This window comes from Lepidochelys kempii, chromosome 5 (genome assembly GCF_965140285.1).
Source record: "Lepidochelys kempii isolate rLepKem1 chromosome 5, rLepKem1.hap1, whole genome shotgun sequence".
Lineage (NCBI taxonomy): Eukaryota > Metazoa > Chordata > Testudines > Cheloniidae > Lepidochelys > Lepidochelys kempii.
The window spans coordinates 54,289,900-54,313,625 of NC_136384.1; the positions used below are offsets into that span (position 1 = coordinate 54,289,900).

A 23,726-nucleotide genomic window follows, 5' to 3' on the forward strand; every position below is an offset into this window, starting at 1 on the left:
ATCAGAGCCACAGATTTTATAATCACACTACACAGGTGTAAGTGACTACAGTAGTGCAAGATAGGGGAGAACTAGCATTTTTATTTTAGAGTTTGAAATCTCTGCCTCCTTCGGGTAGAGGCTACCACACTCCTCACAAGGAAGAGGTGATTTCCTAGACACCATTCTTCTTACTAGATGCTGGTTGCTGGTGTAAGAATTCACTTTATTCAGTGTTTACTCTCACCTCTGCTTCTTATCCAGCAGGTTTCTAGGGTTGCTTTAGGTTGCTCCTCACCAACAGACTTCCACCACAGAACAGATTTATCCCACAACAGGCCTCCAGTGAGTTCCCTAAGTGTGTGGACTTTGCCTCCAGTGCCTTTCCATTGGTCTTTGACACTCCTCTAGGATTTTGTGATAGGTTGAACCATGAAAGCCGGAGACTGGGATGGAATTTAATTTAAGTAAAATAAAAATCTTGCTTTACAGGTGTAGCAGAATGGGGGTGGGGTGGGTCAAATTAATAAAATGAGAACACAGAACATTTAAAAGAATATATGCACCTAAAGCAAACACTCAGGTTGCAGATACTTGATGGAGAGAGTCAAGAGATTAAAACAGGCTGGGGCAGAATACACCTAGTAAAAGAAAAGCCATTATGAAAAAGGACAGGTTTCAGAGTAGCAGTACTTGTGTTAGTCTGAATCCGCAAAAAGAAAAGGAGTACTTGTGGCACCTTAGAGACTAACAAATATATTTGAGCATAAGCTTTCGTGAGCTACAGCTCACTTCATCGGATGAGTTCCATGCATTCCAAAAAGGAGTACCCATTTAGCCTGAAGGAACATTTTTAATCAGTACATCATTTTGTATGATGACTTTTGGGTCAGAACATGATCTATAAAAGAGACAGCCAAAGGAATAATTGCTAAAATGTGTCTCCTATAAAAAATCATAGAAAGTGAAGTTGGAAAAGGACAGTTAGGTCATCTACCTTATTCCCCTTGCCATAGGAGGATTATTACTTTTGGTATATTCTTTAGTACTTTGTCCAGTCTTATTTTAAATAACCTAAATGATGAGCCTCCATCACCTTTGGGATATTATTCCATAACTTTCCTAAAAAAAACAACAAAAAAACCCAAACCTTCACTGGATTGTTCCCTTTGTTCTGTATCTTCTCACTATCCCAAGAAAATTCCCGCTTGAGCAATTCCTCAGATAAGGAATTTTGTAAATTTCATAAAGAATGAATTTCAGCAATGACTGCTATGAAAATAATTAATACATAAATAATACCTTTCTGAGAAAGCACTTAAAGTGAACAAGCAGCAAAAGGTAAGAGAGGAGAACCTCAGAACACATGGCAATATCTGGAAAGTGTAATATATCTAGACAGTGGTTCCCAAACTTGTTCCGCCACTTGTGCAGGGAAAGCCCCTGGCAGGCCAGGCCGGTTTGTTTACCTGCCACCTCCACAGGTTCGGCCAATTGCGGCTCCCACTGGCCGCGGTTCGCTGCTCCAGGCCAATGGGAGCTGCTTGAAGCGGCGCCAGCCGAGGGACGTACTGGCCGCTGCCTCCAGCAGCTCCCATTGGCCTGGAGCAGCGAACCGCAGCCGCTGGGAGCCGCAATCGGCCGAATCTGCGGACCCGGCAGGTACACAAACCAGCCCGGCCCGCCAGGGGCTTTCCCTGCACAAGCGGTGGAACAAGTTTGGGAACCACCGCTCTAGACAAAATACACAGTAGAGAGATAAAGTAATGCAAGTTGTGGAACTATAACAGAATAACCAAAGCCTGAATTAAAGAGACTGGAGGTGTGTAATGACATCCAACTGTGACAGACGCTGTCAAAGATGATAAGCAGCTAGACAGAAAAATACAACTGTTTTAAGACACCTTTTACTTTCAATTTTCACATATAAACTTGGTTTATAAAACTATATTCCAAAGTCATCCCGATATATTGTCCATAGTGGCTGCACCAAGGAGGAAGTGTAAGGACTGAGGTAATCACTGGGCAGACATCACTTATTTTCCCATTGCCACAGTAATTCTCCCTAATTATACAGAGCTGAAGCAGCTTTTTGACAACAGAAAAAGTAGTTTTGTAGCAATTTCTGTCAGTCTCCTGGCACAAAAACATGGCAACTCTATTTACTGCTGCTGGAAACTGGCAAGAGATTAAGGTGATGAGCGGTTTCAGAACATTTTGCTCTCTGTCAAAACAAGCAATAGTTGGGGAATCACTTTTTTAAACTTGGGCACTAGAGGCTGCTTTGTAGCCTTACAACCCAGCCTGACCAACGGGCAGTTTGTAGATGTGGTACCCACAGAGCAGGGGAGAAAACAAAGCCACAATCTGGTCTCTGCTTTGCCCTTGCTTTGTTGGAGAAACAATTCTGTGCCAGCTATGGCAGATTTCTTCCCTCTTTGTGTCAGCTTTGATGCCAGCACTTGCAGGGGTAGGGTGGATGGGCAGAGCCAAAGTTCCATCCATCCACCTTTCCAGGAAGGGGAGTGGCAGCCCAGTGAGGTAACGGATGTCCTCCCCTTGCAGACTCCAACAATGCAAGTAGCCAGTGCAAAGACACCATTGGTGTAGGCTCCTCACCACACCCTTACTCTCTGGTATGGCCATGCATCAGGCCTTACAACAGGCCAGAAAATAAGAATTATTTTTAGTGAAAAATTTCAAGGGTTTGGAATTTGTTTTTGTTCTGTGCCAGTACAAAACACAAGCCTATTGGAATTTTTCACAAATAGAGAAATACACCCACCCCAACATAGCTAATAGCCCAATGGTGGGGTCATTCACCTGGGTTGTGGAAGACCAAGGCTCTACCTGATTCGGAGCAGGGACTTGAACCTGGGCCACATACATCCCAGTTGAGTACCCTGACCACTGCACTCTCTCTGGACCAATTAATATTTAATTATTTATACAAAGTGGAACAGGCAGGACTGAGATAAATACTGACTTCATAGGTTGTGGTTAGGGCACTCCCCTGGGATGTGCAAGACACAGGTTCTCTGCTTCAGATCAGACAGAGCAGCCACATGGGATTCCCGCATCGCAGATGAGTGCCCTAACTCCTAGGCTATCAGCTGCTCTGGGATGGGTTTGCATCAGTCTCCCTCACTCTCGTATCCAAAACCTTGCTACAGAAAGTTTCTGTTTCAACTTAAAAAATAAAATAAAATAAAATAAAGCTTTCATTGAAAAATTCTGAACCAGTTCTACTCACAACTGAGTCCTACATAGAGAAGCAACTCTTAGTATGCCTACTTCTTACCTTCCATCGGATGCCACTCTCTGACGCTAGCCAAGCACTACATTCAAAGCAGGAAAATGGTACTGCCAAAGTTGCAAGAAAGCTTTTAAAGTTTTAAAAGCTACTTTGTGACCTACTTTCTGCATTACAGCAATGCTATAGTGAAGACTGTGCAAGCATCTCCATTAAAATCACATATTCTGAGATACTCTTTACCTGTGTGAAAAAAAGTGCTTCTAAATGCTTCTTGGCATACAAGCCATAGCCTGGAAGAAACATTTTAATAAGCAGTTTGGAGGGGGAGGGCAAGGGGACACTGTTCATTAGCTTTTGAGTTTCAAGAAAACCTAAGAAGCCTCGAAGTTTAGTTGTTTCCGATGCCGTTTTTGGCTCCTATAACGGATTGTTTTGAAATATGAAGTTTAGCACCCTATGATCTAAAACCATTTGCTATTACACCAACTGAGGATCTGACCTACAGACATTGTATATGGGTTATAGCTGCTTTAATACATTTTCATAAGGATTTTGTATGATAAGGTATTCCACTCAGAATAGATTCTATAATAATCAGCTTTGAGGTAATTACATATTCTAATTGTGCCTAATAATTTGCTTATAGCCACCGAAGATCAGTCTGATTTTTCAGCTTTTTAAATCTGAACTATTTTATAGGCAAGGAATAATATATAAACTATGATTATTAACTATTTATACTACCGTAGCATTCAGAGGTCCCAGTCAGACCTCTGATCAGAACACAGATTATGCACAGCGCAAATGCATCCAAACACATAATTTCCTGCCCCAAAGAGCCAGGATTTCAAATTTCCTCAGCCTTGCAACTGCCAGTTCTGTTGCTGCTTTACCAGTACTGAAGAACCATGCTACCATCAGGGTATCATTGGGACTCTGTGCCTTCTTTTCCTGGCCACTTCCCTATGCTAGTGGTGGTATAGAAACTGCTATGACAGTTGTATACCACCTGAAGATTCCCCTACGCAGGCTCCCACTCCAAGCTGCTAGCCAAACCAGCTTTAGGGCTTCTGTGCAGCACTGGAGCAGCATGAAGGATCCCTAATGTAGGGTAAGATCTCGACCAGCATAATAACAGAGTATAATAACTCAATGGTTTGCGGCCCCATCATCTTTCACTCGCTCAGGCTGAAATAAAGCACTTTAAAGTTCAGTTCATGTTTCCTTTCCCTCCACTTCTTCTTGTCATAAATTTCACTGGAAGAGAGAGTGAGAGACACACTGAAGACCCATAGTTTGGGATAAGGACTTCAGTTGCTTTTAACATTGTCTTTGACTCTTTAGGAATGATAGGATCAGCCTCTTTAATATCTGTTCTGGTTCAAGTCTTCTCTATTATCTCAGATGATTTTGGACAGAAAGAATTTAGACTCCTACTTCACATTCTCTTCCCAGTTCTTGGATGGGGTTTTAAAACTGAAAGAAATTAGTACTGTTTGAATGCTTATCCCATGCTCTCAAACCTCCATGTGCAGTCTGACACTGTAACTAGCCAAGCCTCAAGCATACCTCAAATACGCCAAAACTGACTCTCAGTACAACATCAAGCCCTATGATTATCTTCTAAGATTTCAGCACCACTCTTGGCTCTTGAGCTTGTAAAAGTTTGATTTTGCTGTTCTCAAAGAGGCATGAACAGTAAGTAAATTAGAAGTGGTGAAGAAAGCAACCCTACGCCTGGGTGATGAATTTGTAAGAGAGAGCTCATGCATCTTTATAAAGGGAATTATTCCAGACCATTGTAATCATTTCAATACAAATTCCTCAGGAACAGATTCTGATGCTTTAGTGCCTTACTCTCTGAGTGCTCCCATGAAGTCAGTAAGACCATTTGTGGAGTAACCCTTCCTTACCTTGGAATAAGGAGCTATCAGAATCTGGCCCCTAATGGCAAGATATTTACTTTTGAAGGAACTTTCAGAGTGTGCTAAACTCTCATGTATTTTAACTAGCTGATAACTGTGCTAGTTGCTACAAGACTAGCAGAAAGGGGCACTTCAGTAATCATTTCTGCAAACACTGTCTTTGTTACACAGTCTCACATAAAACATCATTCTATTTTTATTTAAAAGGACTCTTTAAAAAAAAAAGGAGTCCCCACTGGAACAATGCATGGCTTGACATTTGTTACTGTCCAAAACTGACAAGTCTTACATTATTGTACCCTGCTGCATCTGTTATACGCTAAGGGCTACACCAGGAGGCACTGGAAACAAATTTGAATACAAAGATAATCTGTTAAAGAACAGTGAGAAACCACTCTGCCAGGTCACACTGTCAGCTGTTTGTAGAGAAATTGATATTGTCCACAGATGCAAAAGGTTCACTGAGACATAAGACAGGAAAATCTTAAGAAGTCTCTGTGATGTTTTCAGTCTTCCAGTGTTGTTAGATTTGAACAATCATGTTCTGCTATTTATCTCTGATGTTTCTCAGCACTGCTGCACCATGGTGCTCATTCCAGCTGTAGCAGCAGGCTTTAGAGAAGCTTCCAAGCACTGGAGTAAATTATGTTCTTGCATTGTAATGGAGAAAAAGCAACATCTTTTGAAAAAGTTTCTTGGAGATTTAAAAATATCTTCTCAGGCTCCCCAGACAGACAAAAAAGCTTGCAGACTTTTTTGGCAATGCCAATGTCATCTGTTTGCTAAGTCTTCAGTGTAAAGGCTTCCCATAATCTCTGAACAGAAACTGTTTCAATGCAGGGGCATTGTACAGATCGGTGTCTATTTCTCACAAAAGATCTACCACATGAGTTGAATTTACTGAGCAAGTTCCTTTTGAAAATGTGATTTAAAAAACACATAATTACAGTAATTGTTAAATATTAGTGTAAAGTTAAGATGTGTCTAATCAACCCCTTTCCATGAGGTAGTCCTGATGGCTAATTACCTGTTTGACCACATGATTTATTTCTGGGTAGTGATTTATGTCTGTCTGTCTAAATATTCTCCACTGACACTTCTAACACCTACTGGTGTGGGTGCATCTGATTAACAGCCCATTCTCAACACAGATCAGTACCACAAAATCTTCATAGTTTTCTTCTGACATTCATCAACATTCTGCTTAAATATGTATTAATTTTTAATAGATCTTGGTTTAACCACAATGAGAGACAATGAAACATTGAAAACATCACATATGAAGATTGTTTTCCCTAGAATGTGTCTCTTCAACAGATTACTGCAATTCACAAAAGGACACAAAATCGTTACAAAAAGATCATTATGACAAAGCTTACAACCTGTTTCTAAAGTTATTTAAAAAGTAAGCTTAAACAGAGCATTTCAAGTGTTCAGATCGTTTACATTCATTTGTAATCTTTGACATTCAAAATATAGACACAGAATTTTAGTCACCATTATAGCAAATAGTTTGATACAAGATTTCATAAAACTACTCTTCACTCTGATTAGTTTCTAAAAATGGTACAAACCAAACTGATATCTCTGTATTGCTTCTACGGACAAGAGACAATGTTTTTACTCCATCATAAATCATCCGTTTCTTCACTGTAGCTGCTGTCTGTTCAATAAATGACACAACATCAGATTTCTTGTGTTCAAGTTTCAGCAAAGAACAGCAACAACAAGAAAGGTAAACCCTTTATTGCGGTTTAGAAACAAATATCAAAAGAGCCAGTAACTCCCTTTCAAACCATTCATCCACATCTTCTTGAAAGCTAAACGCTACAAGAACCAACTCCTCTCCTATAGCCTAGTTTCTACATATATTTGCATATAACATGTATCTGAAGATCAAATTGCTGTGCCAATGTATGTATGAGATTAAAAAATTAGCCAGACTGGACAAAATAAAATGGAAGGAAACAAATCAGGGTTTTTTTATTGAAATGACCAGACTATTCCATCATTGTTATCGTGCTTTATAAAGGACATCTTAATGATTTACTAAACTGTGCTAGTTAAGTATACACCTGCAGCATATAAAGCTTACCATAAACACACATTTTTTAAAGACAATAGAGTTAATAGCAAAAAGGAATCACAATTTGATATCTCTCTTTAGTTTTCAGCACTCATATATAAAAACTATAAGTTGCTTTTGTATACCAATGATTTCCAAGGAAATCTAACTGCATATTAACATGCACACACTATAAGAATGTAATGGTAGACCAGCAACACAACTAATTAACTAACCATATTACTTAATTTCCACTTGTAACTGGTATTGACCCAAAGACACAGAGCTGACCACTGCAGCGATGGAACCACTGCATAGTTTTTATTATGAAAGTTGACGTTTATTGAGAGAGATGAAGTTTAATAAAGCATAGAAAAAGTTTGGGACTGTTTGAAAACTTTTTAGAAGCACTATAAGTAATTGTAACTATTACAACCCTCTTAATTTTGAGAGTGACTATTACAGTGTTATGCCAGAGAGCATAATGAACTTCGTGTAGTAGATCTGTTTAAGAACAATTTTATTTAGTTTTACCATGTTATGAAGACGCAATACAATTTGCTCTTATCACTGCATTTTAAAATAATTGGAAAACATTTTACTTTAACAATTGCAATTCAACTAATTATGTAAAAATGGGCAAACTGTCTCTACAAGGTATGTTGTTCTGTAGAAAAATAATGATATTTATTTCATCCTCCAGTTATTTAAAAAAAGATTCTCCTGCTGTAACTAGAAGAAAAAGGCTTAGATGTGTACCAGGCAGTCATGTACAATTCCAATGCAGAGTATTTAAGACATGTCTAGACTTTGTCAGATATAATACCTTTTGCTTAAAAGACTTTAGGCAGAAATTGCAGGTACAAGGACAGATTGCATAAGCTATCACATGCTTGCTGCAACTGTATGAACGTTACTGGATTTTGAGAGCAACCCATAGCGATGAATAATTTAAGAGCTAATAAAATATTCAATTTGACTGATATATTGGTTTAATTTTAAAATAAAAATTATTAATGACAGGGGCCAAGTCTAAATGTTAAAGATATTAGCAAGATACATGCTCAGCTAATACTTGCTCTGCACAAAATCACAAAAGTCTGACAAAATCGCATTTCTTTTTTTAGTGCATCCACCCTCCCACATGGCCATTTACCCCATGAAAAGAAAAATCGGTTGGCTACAAGGACACTGGTAGCAAGTTTGCGCTTGCGTTTATAGGCTGGGGATTATCTGAGGAGAAACTCATTTTGCATAGGTAGCTATTTGCAATGATGAACCCCGCAGAAAGCTTTAAATTACAGTAAGAGGGTGCGGGGGAGTACCATTTCATTGTCGGTTCCTCCACTTAAAAGACAGACAGTGCTAGATGCTATGGAGCGGGCAGAGGCCAGATCATTGTTTGTGTGGGGACTTATAAAGCAATTCTAGAATCAGCCCCGATCACCGGCTGTCCTTTGTTGGGCTAGCCTTAGCCCTAGCAGTCGCTGAGTTTGGTGCCGTGTGTGTGTTACTGGGCCGAGGCTCTGATTCACGCAGCAGTACGGGCAGGGGAGGTGAGTGAGAGTGAATGACGGCAGCACAGAGCTCCCAACAACGGGACTGGGCTGGATAGCAGCTGCAGTTGCTGCATCCAACCCTTCCCTGCCTCCACCCAAACGGGGCGGCCCATCTCCGCACCTATGGGACAGGCAGGCGTGTGGTTCGCTCAGCCACCCACTCGCTCCTTCTCTCGCTGCTTTAGAATCAAAGTGCAGAGACAATCAGTGCAGAAAACAGCACTGGGGGTGGGTGGGAAACCACCGCTAGGAGGAAAACCCCTCGCTGCATCTGGGAAGCTAACTACACAGCGGGCTTCACTTCGTCACCTTAGAGGAGGCTGCCGATTGCGAACATTATACCGGGAAAGGCACTTGAGAGCCTCACACACACATTGCCTGACCCGCCCCCCCCCCTCCCCCGATCCTGTGGGCTAGCCTAGCGGTGAGGGTGACTAGGAGTTTCAGATCTCAGCCCCCGCTCAGCATGCACAGAGCTGCTTTGGCAGAATCCCTCCAGCTCCGTACAGGGGCAGACACCTTTTCGGATCGGAGGGAACTTTCCCCTGGGGCTGCAGCCAGATAGGGCATATTTCAATCTGAAAGCCGGCACAGTGGGAGGCTTGTTCCACACCTTTTACCGCCCCCCAACACATTCTCGTTTGAAAACGGCACCCAAAGGATGCTTTAATCCGCCAGGGAGAGCGCCTCAAATTCTGGACCAAACCTCCCCTGTCTCTACAAACTTGAATACACCGACCAGCAGCGCTTCGTATTTCCCAGGATCCCTCCTCTCCGAAGCGTTCCCATGAAGATCAGACCAAGCCTTTACGGGCTTTGCATTTTTATTTTAATTTTATTTTATTTAAAAAAAAACTCGTTACTTTATTATCCCCCTTTCGCATTCTTAGGTCATTAAGATGAGCTCCGGCAACTTTTACAACGGGAGGGCTGGAGATCAATTAAAAACCCATCGGATTAAGGAGTGTTTTATTCCCACATTTCAGATGGAGAATGTCCTAGTTAGAGAGCCAGCCAAAAAGGAGACTGACACAGGCGTTCATTAGTACAGCGGTATTAAAGCCCATGAATGTGTTTGCAAACTGTTCAGCGTTTTGCTGGATCTTCAGAACCGAATTAACACCCTTAAAAAAAAGAAGAAGAAGGGGAAGATGTGGACAGCTCTCTCGATATTAAGTCTTCCCAACCTCTCATCTGGATTACATTTAAACTCTCACCGTATCCTTCCCACTAAACAGAACGTGTATGCTGAGGCCAGGGCACTTAATCCGAGACACATTCACAGACACACATTAAAAACATCCACGTTGTCAGCTTTGTATTATTCACAGCTTCCAATAGTTCACGTCCCCTCCGCCCAAGATCGCCTGCGTCAATTCTCGCTCCAACACAGCGCACTTCGCTTCTGACTTTGGGATCCCTTGGCTTCCCCGCGGCCCCACGGACACCCCAACCCTGCCCACTGCCCTGGCGGACCCTGCGGCCAGATCCCCTCACGCCCCTTCTCACCTTGGGTGATTTGCGGCTCCCCGGGGCTCAAACAGAGCAAAAGCCAGGCGACCAGCAAGCGGCTCATCGTGCTCCTTTTTCCTCCCCCAAGGGACGAGCCCAGGCACTGGGGGTTCGTTTGGAAAGAAGGAAGGGGGGTGGATCCTTCCACCAGGCGACTCAGGAAGAAGATGTCCTCTTCCCGGAGGTTCCTTGGAATAAGGCTAATTCTCTTGGCGGGTGGCTGAGTTCTGCCTCTTCCCCTACTGATAAGATCCCGGAATAAGGCAGAGCAGCTCACAGTCTGAGCGCTGCAAGTCCATCACGGCTTGCGGAGCAGGGGCTGGTCCGGCGATGCGCTCGGGAGCTGGCTGGGCGTGTGGCGCTCCCCGCTGTCTACCAGTGGGCTGGTGGCAGCCGCCTCCTCCGGCGCCTGCTGCTGCAGGGGCTTCTGCCGGGAAGGGAACAATGAAGGGAGAGAGGGCAGAGCCCTGCTGACTGGAGAGCGCACTGTATACAAACAGAGGCGGCGTGCCTCGGAGAGGAGAGCCGAGCCACCTAAACTCCCTCCCCCCAGCACTCCCCTCCCCCTAGTCCCTTCACTGGAGTGGCTCCTTCTGCTGGAAGAGAGCGAGAAGACCACACACACATACACACACACCCCCCCACACCTTGCACCTGCTCCACCCTCCACTAAGAGCCCCGCAGCCCCAGGGGCTGGAGGACTCGGTGGAAGGAGGACAGCGTTATGGAACGGGAGGGAGGTGGTGGTTTCTTGTAGCTGGCCTGGGTGTCCCTCCCCCAGCTGGTGTTTGCTAACTTTGCAATGAAAATCCTCACCCATGTAAAATCCTGCCACTGTCTCCTTGTGCTGGGGGAACTGTTCCCCTCGCCCCCTTAATGGGTCACTCTCACACTGTGCAAGTGCAAAGTGCTGATTTCCTTCTGTTCCCTCTCTAGGTGAGTTAAGAGCACATGAAATGGTCCCAGAGGCTGAAAGGCTCTGCCCCCTGGGAGGCACAGTCAGTGGCAATGCAGGCTTCATTGCAATAAAATTGGGTGGTGGTGGCCGAGGTCCATGGGACAATGTCCAAACGAGAGGAAGTGCCCTCCTGGCAATTTAGAGCTCACAATGGATGACGTTCATCAACAGAACAGCATGGACAGTGCCAGTCTGCCCCTGCCAACCGCAATCCTGATGGCTACCGGTTTCCCCCTGCACTTTGGTAGACCATCTGAACCAGAAGGGGATTTGATCCAGCACTATTAAAATTCAGTGTCCATGCCAAAGCAGTATTTGGGAGCTTGAAGACTAACTGTGCGTACTCCAGAGTCCTCTTCTGCCAGGGAATTTCACAAAGGCTACCAGATAACTTTGGTTTTGGTAACTACTAACTTTTGTTGGATTTTAACTGAGGTCAAAGGACAGACCACTTTACAAAACACTTTAAATGTGCACTACTTGAATAGCTGAACATTCTATGTGTCTGTTTTTTTTTAAATATCTACTTACATGGCCCCATTACTATGATATCTGAGTGCTTCACCATTTTTAGTACATTTACCCTCACAGCATCCCTGTGAGATAGTGGGGAGTATACCCTATTTTAACAGATAGAGAATGGAGGTACAGAGAGACTAAGTCAGATCCCAGGGGAAGTTTGTGGCAGACCAGGAAACAGAAGCTGCTAGATCTCCAAAATCCTAGGTAAATGCCCTATCATCTGAACCATCCTTCCTCTTTTCCCATTTTCTGAACCATCCTCCTTCTCTAGTTATCAACATGTTGTGTAATAGACACAATTTAATTAATTCTGTGGGAGGTTGGAAAGATCTTTAGATGTTTTAAAACAACTGTTGATTTTATATACCTACAATTAATTTTATAGTCCACACAAGTATCTTCATAGTAATACTAGTTTGATATTAATATTCTATTTTTATTTACTGATTATTGAAGACCATTGGATTTGGAAAAATGCCAAGATATTTTAAGAATACATATGTAAGTCTGAATCCATGACAAAATGGGTTGCTTGACAACAATCATAAAATTAGAGCTGGAAAAGACCATTTCAGTCATGTAGTCCATCAGCTGCCAGTTCGTGATAGTCTCCATCCTTTTATTTTCTAGTGTTCTGTCTAATTTTAAATGCCTGTAAGCAGTGGAGCGTCCCTTAGAAACTATTTCCCATTTCTTAGAGATCCATATCAGAACACTTTTTTCTGATTTAAAAAAAATATTTTCATCCCATTAAATTGTCAAAGAAGAAAATTAATAAGTGGACCAGGCCCTGCGCTTTTGTTAAAAAAAAAATGAAGTCACCAGAGTAATAACATACATTTAGATAGTGCATTTCATCCTCAGAATCCCAAAGTACTTCAAACACTTTATATATGTGTACACACACACACACAGAGAACAATCACTTCATCCATCACTAAAATACAAGCACCTCTCTGGTGGGATGCAGCAACTGGTTAGCAATGCACAGCAAAACTACACAGCAGTTTAGGACAAGAAATGAAGAAAAATATTCTCTTCTATTGTAATGATGTACTTAGAGTGCCCTCATCACCATAGCATCTCAGCACCTTCCAGAACTGTGTTCAGCATAGAATATTGTATCAATTTGCAAAATGCAGGGAGAACCGAGGTAAGAGGAACAGAGTTATCCAAACTGGAGTTTGGCCAAGATACAGAGGATAACAGTTGTCTCTCTCATGGCCTCCATGATTCAGTACTGGATCACTAATGACACAGGGATGACTGTTACCCGAGGACTAGTTTGGGTCTTCCACAAGAGGGGCTTAAGGGTAAAGAAACCCTTGTGTGGTGGTGTTTCCCCTACTTCAGAAAGCAAGGTTTGTGCCCCTAGGGAACAGACCACAAGTCTGCCCTCAGGACCTGCTGAGAGGTAGGGCCATCCACGAGAAGTTCCTTGGTCCCGGGTAAGGAAGCAGCATAGTGACCTCTCTCCCACTGCCATATCGGAGGAACAAAACCCACACACTAGGCCCTGATTCTGCATCATTAAAGTTAATGGGTGCATTGGGGCACAATAAAATCCTGAATTACAAAACATCACTTCTACAGCAACTTGGAATTCCTTTGGCAACCCTCTTCACAGATATGTCCTGCAAGAACTAGCTCTATCTGTAACAAGTGCATTTTGGAGTTCCTTTAACATTAGTACTGCTACCTCTTCTCAGTTTTGTTACAGCATTTCAGGGAAAAAGTTTAGTTTTCTGATAGGCTTCCGCATATCTTTGTTTTTAATGTAGCGTCTCCCAGGACTGATGCTGGCTTGGCTTCTTATCTCTTATTTTACAAGTAACAATTCAAACTAAAACAAGAACAATGTAAACATAAAGCAAAATAAAGCTATATTTACATACCACAAAGGATCCTAAGAAACAAAGAACAATACCGGATTTTGTAAACTTTCTTACAAAAGGAGTCACTCTGTTGGATAGTCTAACAGGTACACATAAATGTGTCTTCAATAACCTGAACACTCTAAGAATCACTCAGGATTTTGAGCCTTTCCTTGACTTCAAAGGACTTTGGGTAAATCTGTATTACCTTAAACACAGATGTTCTCCAAAGTGTTTTCTCCTCCAGAGTGTTCTGCAGGATATAAGTTCCTTTCTTTAGAGCTCACTCATTAATTTACAAGCAAAATCCAACTTTCTCTTACCATAACCAATTTAGGAAGCAGAGTAGTCCCATGGAGAAGGCATTGGAATGGGAGGCAGGAAATAGTGGGTTCTGTTCCTGGGCTCTACCACTAACTTGTGTGACCTTGGACAAGTCATAGACTCAGCGACTTTAAGGTTAGATGGGATCATCATGCTCATCTAGTCCGACCTCCTGCACATCACCAGCCACCAAACCTCACCCACCCACTCCTGTAATAACCCATAACCTCTGGCTGAGTTACTGTAGTCCTCAAATCTTGATTTAAAGACTTCAGGTTACAGAGAATCCATCATGTACTCTAGTTCAAATCAGCAAGTAACCAGTACCCCACGCTGCTGAAGTGTGGCAACCTCCAACCCAGGGTTTCTATCAATCTGACCTGGGGGGAAATTCCTTCCTGACCCCAAATATGGTGATTAGTTAGATCCTGAGCCTCTGGACAAGACCCACCAACCACCTGGGGAAGAATTCTCTGTAGTATCTCAGAGTACTCCCCCTCTAGCATCCCATCCCCAGCCTTTGGAGATATTTGATACTAGCAGTCGTGGATGGGCCGCCTGCCATAGTGGGCTACCTCATCTAACCATCCCCTTCATAAACTTATCAAGCTCAGTTTTAAAACAAGTTAGGTTTTTTGCTTCCTCTACTCCCCTTGGAAGGCTGTTCCAGAACTTCACTCCTCTGCTGGTTAGAAACCTTCACATAAGTTAACAAGAGAGAATACTCCCATCAACTTACTTGAGTCTCAAAGAGTGGTGGTAGCTATGCTGGCAGAAAAAACTCTCCCACTGGCTTAGAGCTGTCTGCTTAGGTTGGTGTAACTGACATTGCTCAAGGGATGGCTTATTCACATCCGTGAGTAACATAAGTTAGACCTTGTTTAAACTAGAATTTATGTTGGTATAGGTGCCACTAATATATATATTTAAAAAAAAACCCACACAGAAAGCCCCACAAGCACACAACTAACAGCTTATACTTACCACCAGCTAACCCACCTCTACATTTTAGAGCTCCTTCAATAAGCAAGAACATAACCTGTGAATCACTGTGCTGACATCTTTAAAGGATCTCAGATACCAGCTTTATTTTAGAAACCTCCTTTACTTTAGGAATTAGCTTTATCACAGTCTCCCATCCAAGTACTAGCCAGATCTAAGCCTGCTTAGCTTGTGAAATCAGAGTTGCTCAAAGCCTGAGGTGTGCAGCTGCTAATTATATTACAACCTCAATTATAATTAAGGTTATAAAAAAGAAGCTACTGCAGCTGGGTAGTAATTTTTCCTCATAATGTTTTCTAATAAGTATGTACTTTGTGCACTGGAGGATTTTTCATGTCATACATCATTCACAACTTGCTGCACTGATTTCACAAAGTACTCAGTACATATTTGCCTTAGAACAAAGAAAAGAAAAAATAAATAATAATTTTAAAAGTCTGCCTATTTCCACCTCTGGAATACTGCGTCAGGGGTGGGGATCATCCTTTTGTCACTGCCCATATAGGACTAGGCCTACCTTCCTTGCACATGCAATATTTCCAGTTAAATCAGCATGAGTTTTGGATGCACAAGGCATGGAAGATCTTTCCATCCCCAAACATTCATGGTTCAAAACAAATGCCCTGTAATGCCAAGTCAATCAGAAGACAGGTAGATAAATGCCGGGGGGGCGGGGCACAGCAAGTTGATGCCAAAACATAGAGCTTCTCTTTCTCTCCCACTCCCAATTTGGAATCCCCCTTTCTGACAATGTACAAGGAAGAGGTGGGCAGGTCTTTATGTGAAATCATCAATATCATTATGATCACATTTCCTTTTTCCTCCAAAACCAACTTTCACTGTCTAAATGGAACAGATACACTGCAAAGTCCATTCTATGGCTAAACATTTGAGTGAGTTTAAAATTAAACAAAATAGGTCTTTCCATCTCTAAAGGAAAGAACATAAGAGGCCATAAAGAAGAAGAAAGCTATGCAGGCCCAAGTGTGGCAGTAACTGTCTAATTCCAGATGAAATAATTCCCTGTCTAGTTGTGTCTGTAAGTGGGAAGGCAATTCAGATTTATGGGAAAAGTATAACAGTGGCTCTGGCACAAGGACTAAATCAATTATGAGGACAAGTACTAATGGACAAATATGTATGTCTAGTATACGTGCAACACCTGTGGATGATTCCTCCTAAAGAACTCTGCTTCTGTCGATGCAGCAAACACTAAATTAAACATTAACATGCCACTTCTGCTTCACGTGTAAAGCACATATTCAATCATTTATTCAGACTTATTGGGCTCCATTAGACAGAGTATTTTGTTTTTTCCTTCTCATATTTCTGCATCACTGATAGCAAACTGGCATCTTGTATACAGATTCTGTGCAGCCTACAAAGCTGAAAGCAGTAAGTGTTGTTTGTGACCACGCTGTTTTCAGTTGAATGGAAGTCTATTGACTGCAGAATTGTGAGAGTGGGATTCAATCAGTGTGCAATGTTACATGCTGGAAAAAAAATCACATTATTGACAGAGGGAATAGGTATTCAACCCTACTACAAGCTCCAACCCCACAACCTGACTTCCTAATCGGATCATAAAATCCTTCTGCACTCTACAAAGTGACAAGTGTCCTAGCCCCCGTGTCATCTGTTAAATTCCCCCCTACATTGTGTCGTGCATCCTCAACCAGATTTCTCCCAGCTTCCTAAATCCTCCTGTATCTGTCCCCATATAAAGCATAGGTTTGGCCGATGTGTTACATTCTCCTATACTTCTACCTTTGCTTGATTCCTCTCTCTGGATGTAGGACCTTACAGAGATTTCTACCAAATTTCTCTCCTTGCCTGCAGACTCAACCTCTCTAGATTACTTTTTATTCAAGTCTTCTTGGCCTCCAATTCTGGAGGCAACAGCAAATTTGATCAGAGTTGCATTTACCTCTAAGAAACACTTGAGAAAGAAAGCCTTGTTAACACATTTCAATTCCTGCTTGGCAACACAAAGGGGCAGAAGAATATAAGAGGGCTCTGCTTGAATACTAAAATATGTAACAGCTGAAAGTTTCTAGGATGCCAGGTCTGCCTCTTTTTAAAATTTCACATTCAACACCATGAGATGAAAGCAGAAAGCCTACAACCACTTCAAGGACCACAGTTTGAAACCCATTGGTCTAAAATATAAAGGACTTGGCACAGATACAAATTGCTATAGGAGGTGAACCCGCCAAGCAAAGGAATTGGTTTTGAAAGTCCACTTTTGAGAGGCAAGTTTAAAATCCATATCTTAAAAGGTCAGCAACCAAGCTTATCTCTGGTGTAACACCACTGGAATCTGTGAAATCTGCACCTTGTATGTTTAAGGGTACAGTATTAGGGTGATAATTTATTAAATATTATTCAACTATAAACCTACAAAATAAGTCCTGAACACAAGTTCTTAGACAAAGTAGCTGGTGAACTTATTGAGTGAGTTTATCATTTCAAAAACTCCTAAAGCTGTTTTGATCTTACCAATACATATGTTTTAACCACTTGAACCGTGAACCTTCAATTCTCTAAAGAAAAAACTTCCACGTTTTTAGCTAAATGTTCTGTGAGGGGCTGTGTAACATACAGTAAGAAGAGTCTTGTACAACATTTTATTCTAAGGGAGAAAACTCAGAATATGATTTAAAAAATCTTATGTCTTATTTTCTGCACTTATATTGCACTGTTAGCTTTAACAGCTCATTCACACTATACTCCAGAACCCAAGGGAGGAACCACGAAATTACAACAGAGTATTTAATAGAGCTCTGCCATCTGTGTTTCAGAGACTTAACTGCAAACTGAGATTTAGCTTTGTGATTTCAAAATAAGGGGAATATTACGAGAATTAGAGGACTTTCAACCCCACATCACTCATTTTGAAATATATTTCATAACAAGATTTCAGATGAATAGTTGGTAAGTTTTATTGAAGGGTAATGCCTGGATCATGCAGGCAAAAGCCATCCAGGTTTCTAGACAGTTAAAAACATTGCTTCACAAAGGAAAAAGAGATAACATAACTAATCATAAGTATTGCCTTTGTACTTTCTGATGAATTGGCAACCTGTCATTCCATGTGGTGAAATAGACCCTGGTAGGTTGAAATAGCAATGCAAAGGGTGTAGGAGCACAGCATCTCAGTACCCTGAGAGAGCTATCTCATCTGAGTTTGCACTGATTCTTCTTTTGGCTTGCATCAAGTTGAATTATTTTTTACACAATTGTGCCTGGAAGCCTCAAGAAGGTTGAGGCCCAACTGTGCTAAAGTCTGTACAGATATAAAGTAACAATAATCTCAACCCTGAAGAATTTACAGTCTAGAAGATAAGACAAACAATAGAGGAGACAAACAAAGGGGGAGGGAGGAGGAGGCGGCAGCAACAAAAAATGCACAACATTGCCTAAGAATTGCACATGCATCTATTAGCAGTACTAACCACAAATTATTATTTTTATTACTGTGGTTCCTAGAAGCCCCAGTCATGGACCAGGACCCCATTGTGCTAGGTGCTGTACAAGCACAGAAGATTTAACTCCCTCAGTGCTCATCCTGACGACAGTCAGCATCCTGCGTGAAGGAGGCCTGCAGGTTTTGACCCAGTGTTTCAGCCAACACCTTTCTCTTGCCTACCTCTCTTGACTTTATCCGACTAACAGTCTGTACAACCATTTTGAATATCTTTGGGGAAAAAAATAATCACAGAATAAAAGGTAGTTAAGTGCAGACACATCGCAAACTAATAATATTCACAAGGTGGACAATTTACTTCTGTACCAGGTAACTAAAGTATCTTCTATAGCACGACAGAAAGAACATATAACCCGTCCTCCCTGCCCTTTGTATATATTTACATGCTATTTGAATGGGGCGGGGTGGGGGTGTGTGCGTTACATAGAAATTTGTGTCCACATTTGGGAGGTTTGACTGTGTGTGAAACTCCTTCAATCCCAGATTTTCTCCTCTCCAAGAAAGGCACCAGTCCAGAGGGCTTCATTTAAGAAACTATCTTGAACCTGAATAGGAGAGAGTCAAACAAAGGTCATCCTAGAAAATGTAGCGCTATGTTAAAAAACTACACATGGGAAACAGGCACTAGTACTGTCAGTATTAGGAGGCAGCTTCCTTGTACGAGGGTAGCATTTTCTTCAGTTTGGACATATGTGCTGGAGAATAGTTACTGTCATAGGGTCTGATCCAAAAGGAGTGGGTGTAGAGTTTGGGCCATATCTAGGAGTGTCCCTGTGTAAGTGCTGTATTTTGTCACAGTATCTTTGTTTTATACTCAATTTAGATTTTCTAAGCTGACTAAACTCTTGCAAATATGGGGTGCAGTTAGGCAGATTTTGCATTTGTGTAAGCATAGGATATGGAGTAACTGGACACCTAACTATATCTTTCTATGCTCTCCACTCCCCCATCCCAAGTGAGTTTTGCTTCTGGGAAGATCATATCATAGAATATCAGGGTTGGAAGGGACCTCAGGACATCTAGTTGGACATCTAGTCCAACCCCCTGCTCAAAGCAGAACCAACACCAACTAAATCATCCCAGCCAGGGCTTTGTCAAGCTGGGCCTTAAAGACTTCTAAGGATGGAGATTCCACCACCTCCCTAGGTAACCCATTCCAGTGCTTCACCACCCTCCTAGTGAAATAGTGTTTCCAAATATCCAACCTAGACCTACCGCACTGCAACTTGAGACCATTGCTCCTTGTTTGTCATCTGGTACCACTGAGAACAGCTGAGCTCCATCCTCTTGGGAACCTCCCTTCAGGTAATTGAAGGCTCCTATTAAATCCCCCTTCACTCTTCTCTTCTGCAGACTAAATAACCCCAGTTCCCTCAGCCTCTTCTCATAAGTCATGCGCCCCAGCTCCCTAATCATTTTATTTGCCTTCCGCTGGACTCTCTCCAATTTGTCCACATCCCTTCTATAGTGGGGGGACCAAAACTGGATGCAGTACTCCAGTCGTGGCCTCACCAGTGCCAAATAGAGGGGAATAATCACTTCCCTTGATCTGCTGGCAATGCTCCTACTAATACAGCCCAATATGCTGTTGGCCTTCTTGGCAACAAGGGCACACTGCTGACTCATATCCAGCTTCTTGTCCACTGTAATCCCCAAGTTCCTTTTCTGCAGAACTGCTGCTTAGCCAGTCAGTCCCCAGCCTGTAGCAGTGAATGGGATTCTTCCTTCCTAAGTGCAGGACTCTGCACTTGTCCTTGTTGAGCCTCATCAGATTTCTTTTGTTCCAATCCTCCAGTGTCTAGGTCACTCTTGACCCTATCCCTACTCTCCAGCGTATCTACCTCTCCCACCAGTTTAGTGTCATCTGCGAACTTGCTGAGGGTGCAATTAATCCCATCATCCAGATAATTAATCCCATCATTCATGGGAAGCCCAAACCAGCCCTGACTCAGGGTGTGGGCTCCAAGAGTGCATCCCATCTGTCCCTCCTCTCTTCAGCTCTTCCTGTGTTACCATGGCCCCGGCTGGCTGATGGGGACAGTGGCTCTTCTCTAGGCAGCCCGTCCCCCAGTGGAGCTGTTGACGGGCTTGTTGGGTTGGCCAGTGGCCACCGGGTGCAGCTTGGGGTGAAAAATGCTTTGGGCAAGGTGCTCACAGTGCTTTGGGGTGGCTCTTCCTTTGACCCGTTATGCTTATAAGAAGCATACTACTTCTACTTCATCCTACACCCCCATCCCGGCAGGGACAGTGCAAGCTCTGGCTCTCCAACCTGCCTTGCCCATGGAGGCTCATGCAGCCATCTTGTTCCAAAGATGCCCTCAGATGCTTCAGGCACATGGCAGCTACCAAAGGGAGGCCTGGCAGCTGGGCCAACAGCATGAGAGCTGCCCTTGGAAAGGGCATGGCCAGGCCTGGTGACGGCCAGGGGAAATCCACACTGCTGAAACTAACGGGGCTTGTGTGAGCTCGCGCAGCTCTGTACTGCCACGGGCTGTCAGTAACTCGCTGCCCTCTCTGGTACCTCCTGCCAGGGGATCTCGAAGCACTTCACAAACCCCTAATGAATGGAGCATTGCCCCATGTTAGGGGGGAAAATGAGGTATGGAGCAGTGCCTGAGCCAGGCTGATGGTCCTGCCATGCACCATGGCTGCCTGGAGCCTGCAAGCCCCACATGCTCAGAGAGGGCTGTCGGGAAGGAGGAGGTGGATACCACGGGGATCTGGAAACTGCAGCAGGAATCAGCCACTGGATAATATTTCAGTTCCTCTGGCAGAACCCAAAGGCACAGGACAATCATCTGGGCCATGTCCCTCCCCCACCCAAACACACTCGCCTTTATCCCCAGCCCTGGGAGGAACAAAGCAGCCAATGGCCCTGTGAAATGGGAGCTCCTGGTTGGTGCGCTGTAGCAGGAAGAGCTCCAAGCTGGCATGGCCACACCGGAGTGTTGGAGAACAGGGGCAGGACTCCAGCTTCTCTGTATGTTGGGTGCTAATCTTTGAAAATTTGATCCCTTGAGCACTGAGTTTTTTAGACCATCCATTTTTGTAGCTTAAAAAAATATCCAGTGTTCACTGCCACAATTCAGAGCAACACCACCTGTATTCCCCCTCCTTGGTTCCTTGAGGGCACCTACTCTAGGCTCCTGGCTCCTCAGCCATCACTTCTTTCACTCCTGACCAGGAGCTTTTCCAGGCTGCATGGTTACCTGCCTACACTGTGATATCCCAAGCAAATCAGACTGGCCAAGCAGACCAGCATCCTTGCTTTACTTTCTCTCCAAAGATTTATGAACAGTATGATAACTACCACATAGCTCTTTTTAAGCTTAAAGTGCAAGTATTACAGAGAAAACACTAAAACCATAAAAGGTCTTGTACACGTGCTAAAAGCTTATCAGATATCTTACCATCAATCTTGTGAGGGCTCAGGAGGCCAAAGTCCTTCCAATCCTTCCCAGAAAGGATTGGAGCCCCTTTTGGATGCATAGTCCTGTCCATTTAGTGGATCAAAAAGCAGTCCATTTAAACTCAGATTATTAATCCAAAAGTCCTTTCTTTGTCTGTCTCTGGAGAGTCCAGTATGAACCAATACAGGTGAGCCTCGCTCTGGGACTGTTACAACCTGAGAGAATTTGCCTAATCAACCCCCACAGTTCTTAATTCCTGGAGGAACTGTGGCCACCTCCCCGTGGAATTACATCCAGTACCTGGCCCACAATGATACACAGACTTATTACAGTAGGTGCTCCCAAAGGTATTACAAGAAATTTTCATATCTGTCATATTCACATTTGAAATTTTTAATCAAGCCAATTTTCTTCTTAAGTCACCACAGCTCAGCTTCAAAATATTTGTATCTGAAATTACTTGCACATCTTTGACAAGTGAGTGCTTTGAGCCCTGTGGAAAGTCATGTTCTACTAGACAGACTAGGGAGCTTGACAGCCCAAGGCTTAAAAAAAGAACCTTTCTTTCCATCTTCTGGCAACTAGAGGACTCCCTCAACCTACAAGTCTTCATTTAGAGTTTCTCTGATTTTGGTTTGGTTTACCATCTGCTTCTATTCTTTTCTATAAGAGGCACAGTAATAAATACTGTATATCTCAATATCATTAATCAAATAACCATCAGGAGATGCACTATAAGTCCTGTACATGATGCTGCTCAATTCTCTATGGCTGGACCCTGCTCATTCAACCTGCATGTGTATTTTTACAGTTATAATTGCTAGCCTTGAGCTGGTCGTGCAATCCATGTTGCCTAGAAGCATGACTTCCATGTATGGGGATTTCTGGTGTAAGGGAAGGGAAATGCTTTTGAGTTTCTGATGAAAGAATACTCCCACTGCAGTGAAATAGTGGTTCTTGTAGTAGGAAACATGGACTGCATATGCAAACATGGTATACTTTCTGAGGTAAAGAGGCAATATTTTGGCAAAACTAGTGTCTACTGGCCTGGAGTAATATTCTCAAATCCATCTCCATCAGACTGCCCACTCCTTCCCCCCCCCACCACTTTTTTTGCTCTAGGTGTCTCCTTCTGATTTGCTTATTTCTCTTCATTTGGAACAAAGCTATGTGGCTTGCTTTCCAGATTTTCTAATCTTTTTTAAAGTGATTTGAAAATATGGCATTTAGTGACTTATGCTTTCTTTTATCTTACGGCATGACATAATAGGGGTGGCAGGAATCATACTAATTGTAAAACCATCCTGAACGTATAGGTTGTAAAATGAAAATAAACATTTCATTCTGCCATGCCATGATGCACAATAACAAAAGGATAGGGGGAGCTATCCATTACAAACCTGAAACGTGAATGCTTTGATCACTTGTTAGAGGTATACATTTAGCTAGTGTTTTTAAAGATTAAAATAAACAAATGAACAATGCATCTAACCAGCAATATCAACTTTAATAAACTGACAGTAAATTGTATTGTACTTTAATGCAGATATTCAGTACTTAACAGAATCAACAGTAAGTAGTTAGTACTCTGGCTGAACTCTAGGTATGTTTCTACTCAAATGGCAGTTTGTTTTTGATATCACCATTTCCCTGTATTTTAAGTTTCAGAGTAGCAGCCGTGTTAGTCTGTATTCACAAAAATAAAAGGAGTACTTGTGGCACCTTAGAGACTAACAAATTTATTTGAGCATAAGCTTTTGTGAGCTATAGCTCACTTCATCGGATGCATTCAGTGGAAAATGTATTTTAAAACGTTGTGAGTTGAGCTAATTATTTTAAACTGATCTCTCTCC

General features: G+C 42.6%; 1 protein-coding gene across 1 annotated transcript in view; it reads right to left on the bottom strand.

Moving 5' to 3' along the window:
- EDIL3 (EGF like and discoidin domains 3) overlaps positions 1–10,840 on the bottom strand; it is a 392,956-nt gene extending 382,116 nt beyond the window's left edge. The window contains exon 1 of the mRNA XM_073344422.2: positions 10,294–10,840. Coding sequence (XP_073200523.1) covers positions 10,294–10,360 — 67 coding nt within the window. The 5' untranslated portion in view covers positions 10,361–10,840. The remainder of the gene's footprint in view (positions 1–10,293) is intronic.
- Between the last annotated feature and the right edge of the window lie 12,886 nt (positions 10,841–23,726).